Source organism: Poromitra crassiceps (genome assembly GCF_964638095.1).
Source record: "Poromitra crassiceps genome assembly, chromosome: 21".
Classification (NCBI taxonomy): domain Eukaryota; kingdom Metazoa; phylum Chordata; class Actinopteri; order Beryciformes; family Melamphaidae; genus Poromitra; species Poromitra crassiceps.
The window spans coordinates 23,309,729-23,322,228 of record NC_139638.1 but is presented as its reverse complement, the minus strand read 5'-3'; the positions used below and the strand labels follow the sequence as shown (position 1 = coordinate 23,322,228).

At 44.7% G+C, this 12,500-nt stretch overlaps 2 protein-coding genes across 3 annotated transcripts in view; both read right to left on the bottom strand.

Annotated features, from left to right (window-relative positions):
- The window catches only part of eng (endoglin), a 62,620-nt gene extending 59,132 nt beyond the window's left edge, over positions 1–3,488 (bottom strand). The window contains exon 1 of the mRNA XM_083657386.1: positions 3,364–3,488. Coding sequence (XP_083513512.1) covers positions 3,364–3,412 — 49 coding nt within the window. The 5' untranslated portion in view covers positions 3,413–3,488. The remainder of the gene's footprint in view (positions 1–3,363) is intronic.
- A 6,963-nt stretch (positions 3,489–10,451) lies between these two features.
- ak1 (adenylate kinase 1) overlaps positions 10,452–12,500 on the bottom strand; it is a 13,889-nt gene continuing 11,840 nt past the window's right edge. For both annotated transcript variants that reach the window (XM_083657521.1, XM_083657522.1), the window contains exons 6-7: positions 12,378–12,500; positions 10,452–11,294 (exon numbers count right to left, since the gene is read on the bottom strand). The exon at positions 12,378–12,500 is cut by the window's right edge and continues 69 nt beyond it. In XM_083657521.1, the coding sequence (XP_083513647.1) occupies positions 11,229–11,294; positions 12,378–12,500 (189 nt within the window). In that variant the 3' untranslated portion in view covers positions 10,452–11,228. The remainder of the gene's footprint in view (positions 11,295–12,377) is intronic.

The window sequence follows — 12,500 nt, the reverse complement described above, 5'->3', positions numbered from 1 at the left end:
CCATCTCTCTTACTGTCTATGGTCCAAGTCCTATGAGACACTACGTCCATCTCTCTTAAGGTGTGTTCACACCAAGATATTTATTTTTCGCTCTGTCGCTTGATTCAACCCTTTGGAATCGCTCTGTCGCTCTGTTTAAATCGCTCATCAACAGGCACACGAAATGACGGACATGTGGGGGATATAACGTTACGCAATGTCATGCTGTTTGTCCACTACGAGCCACCGTCATTGTTTACAAGCTAAAGCCTATCAGCGTGCTCCTAATGCGAGCTCCATTCCGGTACTACAGACTTCACTTCATGTCAGCTGTCAGCCTGTCAATCAGCTGTCAATGCGGTTTGTTGCCACACAATAAACCAGCGGTTTGTTCCAAGCCAGTGTGATCCTTGACTCGCTCTCACACGGCAGCCAATCAGCGTTGAGCGGCGAGCGACTGATGCCAGCGTAATTTCGCTCGAGTTGAGATATTTCATCTCGGGCGACGAGCGTATTTTCTCCCTGTCGCTCTGTCTCTGTCGCTCGGACGCCCAGCTATTTTTCTCCCGGGCGAATATACGCTCAATCGCTCGTTTGCATTGACTTTATATGTAAACTCGACGCCAGCGAAAAACTTTAATAGGTCGGTGTGAACGCAGCTTTACTGTCTATGGTCCAAGTCCTATGAGACACTACGTCCATCTCTTTTACTGTCTATAGTCCAAGTCCTATGAGACACTACGTCCATCTCTCTTACTGTCTATGGTCCAAGTCCTATGAGACACTACGTCCATCTCTCTTACTGTCTATGGTCCAAGTCCTATGAGACACTACGTCCATCTCTCTTACTGTCTATGGTCCAAGTCCTATGAGACACTACGTCCATCTCTCTTACTGTCTATGGTCCAAGTCCTATGAGACACTACGTCCATCTCTCTTACTGTCTATGGTCCAAGTCCTATGAGACACTACGTCCATCTCTCTTACTGTCTATGGTCCAAGTCCTATGAGACACTACGTCCATCTCTTTTACTGTCTATGGTCCAAGTCCTATGAGACACTACGTCCATCTCTTTTACTGTCTATGGTCCAAGTCCTATGAGACACTACGTCCATCTCTCTTACTGTCTATGGTCCAAGTCCTATGAGACACTACGTCCATCTCTCTTACTGTCTATGGTCCAAGTCCTATGAGACACTACGTCCATCTCTCTTACTGTCTATGGTCCAAGTCCTATGAGACACTACCTCCATCTCTCTTACTGTTTATGGTCCAAGTCCTATGAGACACTACGTCCATCTCTCTTACTGTCTATGGTCCAAGTCCTATGAGACACTATGTCCATCTCTCTTACTGTCTATGGTCCAAGTCCTATGAGACACTACGTCCATCTCTCATCTCTTTTACTGTCTATGGTCCAAGTCCTATGAGACACTACGTCCATCTCTCTTACTGTCTATGGTCCAAGTCCTATGAGACACTACGTCCATCTCTCTTACTGTCTATGGTCCAAGTCCTATGAGACACTACGTCCATCTCTTTTACTGCCTATGGTCCAAGTCCTATGAGACACTACGTCCATCTCTTTTACTGTTTATGGTCCAAGTCCTATGAGACACTACGTCCATCTCTTTTACTGCCTATGGTCCAAGTCCTATGAGACACTACGTCCATCTCTCTTACTGTCTGTGGTCCAAGTCCTATGAGACACTACGTCCATCTCTTTTACTGCCTATGGTCCAAGTCCTATGAGACACTATGTCCATCTCTTTTACTGCCTATGGTCCAAGTCCTATGAGACACTAGGTGAAGAGGCAATGGACAGTCCCAGCTGGTCCTGGGGGACGGGGGGGGGGATGTTTTCTAATGGTTTGACAACCTGGGACATACTTTCTGTCCTCCAGAACTGGCATGGCTGATTCATTTAGTCACATAATTATCAGACTACTCATTAGCTAAAACTGGTGGGTTGCTTTAGGCCTATTCGCTATGACAGCCCTAATATAAATGATAGCCTACACATTATTACAGCCATAAGCAAAGGCATCAGGCACAAATTAACCTGCAAAACCAACATCCATAGAGCCGCTGTGACACAGGGACTACTATATATTTCTTTAAGCCTTCAGACTCCTAAATCACCTTTCTGCCCATGAAGAATGAGAATAGGAAAAACTCTCTTTGCTACTGTTGAGTATTCAATACAGTGTCAGACAAACTGACGATTAAAAAAAAACACATTTACATTTTACAATGTCACCATTTACCCTGCACTGGTACCAGAATTATTTACAACTAGTGCAACGGTAGAATAAGTTGACATTCCTCGATTACCAATATTACAAGCGACCAGCAGTAAGGAGTGCAGTGGAGGATAAAGATGAAATCATAATACGAAAAATCTGTGAAGGGTCACATGTTTTAGTGTTTCTCGTCTGCCCGGACTGTCTTTTTTTTTTTAAATATTGCCCCACTAAGAGTAAAGAAAAAGCAATAAACTTTTGCCTTGGTGCCTCCATTGTCAGTGAACTGTGTTCGGCCTTCGACTAGTGTTTATTTACAGCTACACAGGCTTTATTCCTGGCTCTTATATCATCATATTTATCTCCCTGCTCTGTTTCCTGCCTCTGCTGCCACAGAAACCTATGAAATACTAGAGGGGACTGTCCACTAAAAACTATTTTATGGGAAACGTGCTGGTTGGTTTTTTAGGAATGCAATGAGATAAGGATAACAAACTCACAACAGGACAAGGTTAATACCTGCCTTTGAACTTTATGTTGACAGAAAATAGGCCCCTGGAAGCTCAAGATCCGCTCAAGCCGAGAATAGTCTGCAGTCTGTTGTCTAAAGAACCAGAACCAGAGTGGTTCTCAAGCACATCAAGGACACCTAAACTGACACAAATAACCCCCGACCCCCATTTAATAAGGTTTTGCCCCCAGGCAACCGCCATCTGATAAGATTTTAGCTTTTAGATGTTTTATTACAGAAAGTGTATGAAGCCCATGGCCACAATAGTCATACATTATGTCACCGTGTTACGCTATGGATGGAATTATAGTAAAAAATAAATGATCTCCCTTTTTGCTGGGGAGCCCCCTCAAGGACCCCTTTGGGTCCCCGGGACCCCACTTTGAGAACCACTGGTATAAGAAGAGGGCACAATTTAATGTAGCCTGATACCAGACTGAAAGCCAAAACAACTGGGAGCCAAAACTCAACTCAGTGGCGTGGGTGGATTCAAACGTCTGAACCCAGGCAATTCACACTGATCTCTTGCAAAAAACAATGTATCTGTACCTGACCAAATGCCCTCACATGAATCCCAGTGACTGAAGATCTTAACGCTGAAAATGTTGAAGATGAACTGATAGACTTACCTGATGCTGAGGCAGTGATGCATAGAAGCAGGGCTAAGACTGTCTCCATCTCTGTCAAGTTTGTAGTTTCACGTCTTGCTTTGAGCTGAGGCTGGTGTGTCGATGTCCCGGGCAGTGTGACTGTGAGCCAGTGGATGAGCAGACAAGTCCAGTCAGAAAAGGTCGAAAAGGTCAGCTAGGAAGGAGAAGGAGGCGGGGAAACAATTGAAGAGGCATGAATGGCTGATAAGGACTTGACCAGCTGCCAATCAATCATGGATGTCACTGTCATGCTCAATATACAATGTAACAGTTTGCTCAGTATAGGTTATGGATGTTATTTGATGGTCATGTTACATTGTAACCGTTACAATGTAACATGACCATCAAAGAACATCCATGCTAGGGCCTGTTGATGGCTACTAGCCCCTTTCAGGACTGTCTTGTCACAGCTAGGAGGGTCCAGCGTAGCTAGTGACAACACAGTCCTGAAAAGTGGCTAGATGCCCACATGAAACACAGATTAAATTGTGATTATGACTAACATGGAGAATAAATGTGCAGTCCACCCTTTGCTTTAGATCTTTGATCAAAAGCTGTTGCCTAAGTAGCCTCAAGGCTATTGCTTAAGCATGTTCACAGAAAGTCATAAATCATTGACATGACAGTTTTTTAAAGAAGGGGGGGCAAATTAGCTTATTTCAATAAGATGTTTGGATTTTCTGCTTGAAACATTCCCATTCGCTCTAGTCTTCCCCATTGAGCTTGTGAACTGAACTCAGGGGTTATCTGGTGGTCACTATTCTGTGCCGACTTTGTCAGGAAGCACATCGCTTTTCTTTAAATGATATCACAATGCCAACATCTGATAAAAGGGAGACTGCTCATGTTCTATACGATTCATATAGAAGGAAAGGAAAAGCCTGTGTAAACTGTTTGTGCACTTCCTGAGCAAAACAGCGTTATTTCCCTGTGAAAAACATCATAGTCTGGTTGACCATGCCTGGGTCTATCTTCTAAAACAACATCATAATCAAGACTGGCCTGAGTTGGGCTACTAAAAGGATAAGTTAAAAATAGCCCAAAATCAAAGGGTCTAAGAAAACAAAGGAAAGAAAATTGCCTTATAGGCATTGAAATATGAATATTCGAAAAATAATATGAAGTATATGAGCCGTATTATGAAACAAATCCCTCACAGACGAATATATGGGTCTGTTTGGCCATGCTTTCTTGGTTCCCAGACGCATAATAGACTTAATAGGGTTATTATCATTCAGAGTACCGTTATTTTGCCTCCTCTTGACATTTTTAAACAGACATCAATGGTCGTGAATTCAAGGAAATAGCATCCTCTCTAACACATCGGGGAAATAAAACAGACTAGACTATCTCTCTCTCACCACATTTAGAAGTGAAAACAAGCTGTGTGCAGCACAGAACTTACTTCAAAAAGTAGGGTGCGTCTGTTGAATTAGGTTTATAATCCACGGGCGCCGATGTAGCCGCGTTCAGTGATAGAAAAACTCGCTCCAAACTTTCAGTGCCGCGGAGCGTCTGTCTGGGCGGGCTCAGATTTACTGTTCCTCCCACCGGCCAGAAGTTCTGAATACATCGCTCATGTTGTCAAAGCAGTCTCGTCAGATACAGGGGGAGTTCCGAAACGAAAACCTCCACAATATTCTAAGCGTCTAGTAGTGTGTTTGTGATTGACGAATAGTGGGTTTATAGTTTACTCATCTGACTTTATGGTCGGCCTTTCATAAGTCGGCCTATCAGCCTATCAGCCTATCAAAACATATTCCTATATCATATGGGACAATTCTTTAATGCGGGAAAATAAAAGGCTTATTCTTATATTATGACCTATACATCTACACCTACATCTTGGAGAGCTACAGGTTTCTGGCAGACTGTAGCAGGATATTGTGCGTGAAGTGATGCGTGATTTTAATGTTTCCAGGTGGTGATGATGATGATGATGGTGTGATGATGGTGATGGTGTGGTGGTCTGTTGCATACCTCATCTCTGCTAAGCATCTTGTGCACTCGGGTACGTCGACCTCTTGTGGCGAGAGTAAATCAGGTTTTGTCATCTAGTAGCAGGGCCGCTTCTGAACATTTTGGGGACCTAAGAGATAAGCGACATGTTACAGTGGGGCCCCCAATGCCAAATCACTGCAACTTTAATAATGTATTGTTAGACCTCTTCCATGGTGGTTACCAGTGTTGGGCAAGCTACTTTCAAAATGTAATATACTACATATTACTAGTTACTTTCATTTGGAAGTAATAGATATTTCTGGATATATAAGTAAGTTATCCTTTATTTATCCCCTTGGGGAAATTCATCCTCTGCATTTGACCCATCCTCTACTAGGAACCTTCCTAGAACTAGGAGCAGTGGGCAGCCACTGTGCAGCGCCCGGGGACCAACTCCAGTTATTTTGCCAGTACCTTGGTCAGGGGCACTGACAGGAGTATTAACCCTAACATACATGTCTTTCTTTGATGGTGGGAGGAAACCGGAGCACCCGGAGAAAACCCACACGGACACGGGGAGAACATGCAAACTCCACACAGAAAGGACCTGGGACGGACCGGGGTTCGAACCCGGGACCTTCTTGCTGTGAGGCAACAGTGTTAACCACTGAGCCACTGTGCCGTCCTTGATTGATTGATTGATTGATTGATTGATTGATTTAATTATTTATTTTGGGGGGGGGGGGGGGGGAGTCATATTAGACTATAGTCTTAGTTAAAATAATACTAAAACGCACGCGTGCGCACAAATGCACACAGAGCTGAGTGCTCTGTCTGTGGACAGAGCTGGTCTCAGGTTTGGGGAAGGAGTTGTCTCGGTCTCTCTCCTTCTGAACCGAACTTTTCTGCCTGGGTTCTGACAATAAGGCCATTTGTTTTCTAGAATCCTGGTGCTGGATGCCCTTCATCGTCCAAGCGCACCCTTCTGCAGAGGCAGTGAGGCTTCACAAGCTGTGCCCGGTGACTGTGAGGGCCCTTCGGTGCTGTGTGACCCGGCGCACCAGGTCCCTCCGGTCCTCTGACAGACTGTTTGTCTCTTATGGAGGGAGGCTATTGGGCTTGGCTCATTGGGTTGTTAACCTGATTTCCTTAGCCTACAGGCAGTCGGGTCTATCTCCGCCGTCTGGTCTGGTGGCCCCACACTCTAGGGGGGTGTGGGTCCACTACACGGGCCCTGTTGAGGGGGGTGTCATTGGAGGACATCTCTGCAGTGCAGCAGGTTGGACCTCGCCTTTGTCCTTTACCAGGTTCTACCATGGCTGTGGCTTCCTCATCTGTTTTATCCTCAGTTCTCGCGATGGCTGAGGTCATCTTCTGTGATTTGCCTATTTCAGTTTTTTCTATGCCCTGAATGTAGAGCACCCAAGGTGGGGTACATGTTTGCACGCTGCTCTTCTGTTGTATTTTGATTCTGTTTCAGTGAGCATTTACGATGATGACGACGACAGCAATGACGACGACAACAACAACAACAACAACAACAACAACAACAACACTAAATAAAATCCCTGAGATGATATTGTTCTGGCTGTATGTGTGTACTAGAGCCCTGCATGGGCCTCAAATCTAGGCCCTAGCCTGGCCCAGGCCCTACATCTTCGGGCCCGAGCCCGATCTGAGCCCCACAACTTGTCACTTTAATCAAGTATTGTTAGACCTCTTCCATGGTGGTTACCAGTGTTGGGCAAGTTACTTTCAAAATGTAATATACTACATATTACTAGTTGCTTTCATTTGGAAGTAATAAGATACTTCTGGATATATATATATATATATATATATATGTGTGTGTTTGATCAATTTCGAATAGCCTAAGCATATATCAAATCAACACTATACAAAAAACGACATTAAAACACTGAAGACCACAATATGTTCAAACATTAAAAAACAAAACAAAACAAAAAACAGGCAGGCCCAGAATGCAGGGCTCTAGTGTGTAGGCTACTACACACATACAGCCATAACAATATCATCTGTTGCATATACTCTGATTAACTAAGCAGTAAAATTGCACGTCTTAACTAATCCTTTGTTTATTTGAGGGACAATGCAGATTAATGAACATTACTGTAAATCCATCAGTGTTAGCCAGATGGCTAATTTTCACCTGCTGTCCCTCGGAACTCCAGTTAGAACACACACATTAACCATAACATACTGGTGGGAGGAAACCCACACAAACGCCACACAGAAAGACGCCATGGGACGGACCGGGGTTCGAACCCGGGACTTTCTTGCTGTGAGGCAGCAGCGCTAACCACTGAGCCACCAGTACAGCACTCCACAAAGTAAAGAGAACTTGACTTATTTCCTGTGCTGCTTTTATAAATCATCGCAGCCCTCAATATGTTGACACCACTTGGCCATTCATTCACTAAAGGTGCTTCAACATCTGAGTGTGGCCAAAGGAACGCATGATAGATCTCTCTCTCAAGGTGTTTCTCCTCTGGCCCGAGTGGCAACTGCAACTCCACCCCTCCACCCCCCCATTCCTATTGTTTTAGTAGTGTTTCTGCAACAGGAAACAATCAGCCATCGTCTGTCATCGCTGTTTGACGTGGGTTCCCGCGCGGTGCCACCGGGTCTCCGTGTTGCCAGCCAGCCAGCCAGCCAGCACATCACTCCAGCCAGCACATCAATGGGAGAGGAGAGAGAGAGAATAAAATGTATTGGCCAGCTCACTGATTTCCCCCGTCCTCCAAGGCGGATCTGACGCATGGACTTGTGCCAGCAATACCAGAGACTCCGTGAGACAATACCAGGAGGGGAGATATACCAGCCAGAGGCCTGTCAACCCAGCAGTCATTTAATACACCTAATAGCCTAAAAGACAGCTCATCAACGGGGACTACATTATAGAACCATCCCATTTCCAAAATGTTATCTCATTTATTAATGCAATTTATGATTTTTTTTTTGCCAGAAGTGCCGTGAGCGCTCAGTTATGACGGTGGTCCTGACAGATTCTGGATGGGAGACAGTTTTGCTGAAGTAATTGTCGGAGCCACACATAATTCTCTGGGACAAGTCCAAAGAGGAGTTATTGTCTCATTTTCCATATTTCCCATAGTTCTCTCATGGGATAGCCTACTGCATAGGTGCTCTTTAAAGTGTCCACCAACTTTGACTTTGGTTTCTTTGGTTTATCATTTGGGGTTTGAAAAGTGTCAGCAAGGGATCCTCCTCCAATAGACCTTTTTCACGGGGGCCATTTTGTGTTGAAAACGCAGGGTAAACACAGGTGCAAGCAAACAGTGTTGTTGGGGAAGCTACTTTGAAAGCATAGTTTAGGAAGCTACCAACTACTTCACCATGGAAGTAGTTGAAACTACAGCGATCCTGGGAGAAATGTAGTTTAGGAAACTACAAGCTAAGTAAAGTAGTTCAAACTACTTTGTAAAATAAAGCATTAAATTGACAAGCCTCCGCCGTATGTGCTACCAGGTGAGCCACCTGGTACCTGCAGTCTTTGATATGTCACCTGGACCAGATCTGTCCAGGTAGTAAATCGGCTGGGATCCAGTAGATCTGGATGCTGTTGGATCTGTGTGAGGCACCAGACAGGTTTCCTCAAGTCAGGGAGTGGTGTGTGTGTGTGTGTGTGTGTGTGTGTGTGTGTGTGTGTGTGTGTGTGTGTGTGTGTGCGTGCTTGTGTGTGTGCGTGTGTGTGGTGAACATGCAGGCCATTGTTCAGAGGGCATAACGAGAAAAGCTCCTTCATAAAGACTTGTTTCTACCGTACAAGACCCATCAAACTCTAAGAAACCAACAAGCTCATAACATAACAGTTTTACCCATATATTATGACAACTGGAATGCTGCAGCTCATAAAACGACTCGCCCCGGCTCAACTGGTCATATTAAATATCTGGGCAAAGTGGGCATAAATATTTCAGGCTGTCAGATGAATAGAAAGAGGAAAAGCTCTGACTCAGGAGGTGGCCTTGCTGGCTAATCCACTCCTCAAATTCATAATAGCTGTGGTGGTGGTGTGATGCCTGGGAATAACTCAAACCATTTTTGTAGTTTCAAACAAAAATGGCAAACTACATTTTACAACCTTATTGTAAAATTGCAATAAACAGGATGTAAATGTGGTCACGATGCAGCCCTGTTGGCTGAAGAACATTATAATATGTTGATTTTTGATTTATTTTTTGGGTCCTGACTCATAGGCCCATAGCATTCTGACTCATTCACTCTTGACCTCTCTCTCTCTACTGTACTGTACTGTACTGTACTGTACGTGGCACATCCCACTGCTACCTCCCTTTCTTCTTCTTGTTTTTTTTTTACTGCTACCTCCCTTTCTTCTTCTTCGTTTTTATTGTTTTACCTTTCTTTCTGATCAGAGCAGCATTCCAAGCAGGATCCCAGCTGACTTTAAAGCATTCCGAGCAGCATCCAGCTGGGTTTAAAGCGCTTACTGGTGCCTTTTCTTGATGAACCTTCCCAGGGATGCATCCTGTCTCCTTCAGCAGCACTCTTCCTCTTCCTCTTCCTCCACCCGACAGCATCCAGTCATGATCATCAGAGCACTCCTCGGAGGATAGTCCGGATACGTGTTAGAAAGTGTTTGCTAGGCCGACGACAAGTGTTTTGTCTGTCTGTGTGCGTGCGTGTGTGTGCGTGTGTGTGTGTGCGTGCGTGCGTGTGCGTGTGTGCGTGTGCGTGTGCGTGTGTGTGTGTGTGTGCGTGTGTTGAGGTGTGAGGGACAGGAAGACCTGTTGGTCATCGTAAGCTCAGTGGAAAAGTTAGAATAACAGTACTGGTTGTATAGCATCATATCCTGTTTCCTGTTGTGTCAACACACTCCAGCACCTTGACTCTGTTTTCTCAATATTTATATGATTTTGATAACGTTGTCAAGCTGTTTGTGTGCGTGTGCATGTGTGCGTTATGTGTGTGTCAGTATAGGGCCCACTAGTACTAATATCAAATCGCATGCAAAGCGCATCTTTCAGATAACCTTTATGACATAATCAAGAGAATTACTGTCATAAAATACAGTATAATGCAATATACAATACAATAATTTTCAAAAAATATTGATAATGGTTTAATTCCTTATTTGTCCATGTGTTACATATACCACTCTACAAATTACATTAATGTTACATGTGTACATCTTGATGAATACAAAAACAATGTTTCTGTGTCAAAATATAGATGGATAAATAGAAATGAACGCATAAAGTGTATTGTAGATTTATATTATATTTTTAAAAAAAGTCAATAGATTAAAAAATACAGTGGTTTACCAATGTGTCTGATGTGGGCGAGCTGCGTCTGCCATTATTCAGTGTTTAGCACGACATCAGACAGAAGTCTACATAAACTCTGGGCTCCGTATCACGAGCACGCATCTCTGGTCACTTTGATCAGGTTAACCTAGAGACGCACAATCCTCACACTCGGGTGTTAGAGTGGGAGAATCATTTGAATAAGTCGTGTAACTGCAAGTATTGATCTGTTAACGAGATAAAAGTATCTGGCAGCCCTCTACATGTATATTGTTCTTTTTAAGGTGCTCACATACCCACAGACACGTTTGTCACGGTGAATGTAGAAAATACTTGAAGACAAATGGATTGCTCAAATTGCTGTTGTAAGCAGACTAATGGATGTCCTATTGGTGATGATCTTTACACTGTAGACTTATTGCTGGATTAGTAGGGTTAAGGCATCTCAGTTCTTGTTGGCATTTGAATTGTGAAGTAAGATCACTGAGAAGGTTGTTGTCATGACGTCGCTGTTGTTATTTTGTCGTCGTGGAGATGACACTGAGAGAGAGAAAAAAAGACACCCACAGGCGAAGTTCATCCAGCCATGTTGTTTTACTACAATGCATCAATCGCCTTGGCAACGTGGCTAAAGACCTCGTCCACCGGCAGCTCAGAGTCCACCTAAAGGCAACGGGAGACAGAGACAGAATGTATGTGAGGTGTGTCTGAGATATGACAGAAGATGAGTACATTTGGACACCTTTCTCTGGCATCGCTCCGTATTCATAGCTTTCAAGGGGCGTTACGTGCTGCCGGGAACGCCCACCTGGCGGTCAAAAAACAAACTTGTTCATTCGCTGCCAGCCAAGTCGACTAGTTTCTCACGCAGTGTTTGTTCAGCCGTTTGTACACACGTCTTTGCGGCCAACATTTCCTCAAAGGTAAGCTCAAGTAACGTTACAATAATGATTAAAATACCCCGTTAACGTTACTTGAGCTTACCTTTGATAAAATGTTGGCCGCAAAGACGTGTGTACTTTGATGGTAGCCTTTTGCCCTCCCCAGCGACTGAACCATGTCTAATCGCACAAATCCACAACCTCCTCCTGTCTGAGTTTTCTTTCTCCGACGGCATTCTGTAAAAGCACAAGCCAGGCGTGTCTCCTCGTCGGTTAGTGCAACCGATAGCACAACCTGTTGCATTTTGGCTGAACAAACACAGCGTGAGAAACTAGTGACTCGGCGGCACTGGAATGAACAAGTTTTTTTTTGACCGCCAGGTGGGCGTTCCCGGCAGCACGTAACGCCCCTTGAAAGCTATGAATAGCCCCTCCTAGACTCTTCCGGGTAGACGATCTACCCTGCAAGAGTCCCTTTATCCGTACATAGACTTTTTTTTTTACCGAGCTTTCGACCAGAGTGGTGCTGTTGAGCGCTGTGACAGCTGGGAGCTCTAACCCGGAAAAAAATTATGTCACCAGCACAGAATTCGGATGAAAAGAGGCATTTATAAGCAGCGTCGAGCTTTCCAAACCCCTCCGTCGAGAAGCTATGAACCCTTCCGCTTTAGTAGGTGGCTTTGAAGTGTTTCTGTGACACTTGTAAATACGTGCGTATATCGCTGATTTAGACAGCTTGAGAGCGAGAGTCGCAGGGAAGTCTTATGTACAGATGAGGGACTCTTGCAGGGTAGACGGACACGTCACGATGATGACGTCATACCCCGGAAGAGTCACAAAGGGGCGTGGCTCCGTACGTACTCACCTCCCTGACGATGCCGCGGCTCGAATAGTGGGCGATGACTGGCTCTGTGGCTTTGTAGTACAGGTCCAGGCGCTTCTTGATGGTCTCCTCGTTGTCGTCGGCGCGGCCACTGGTCTCGCCGCG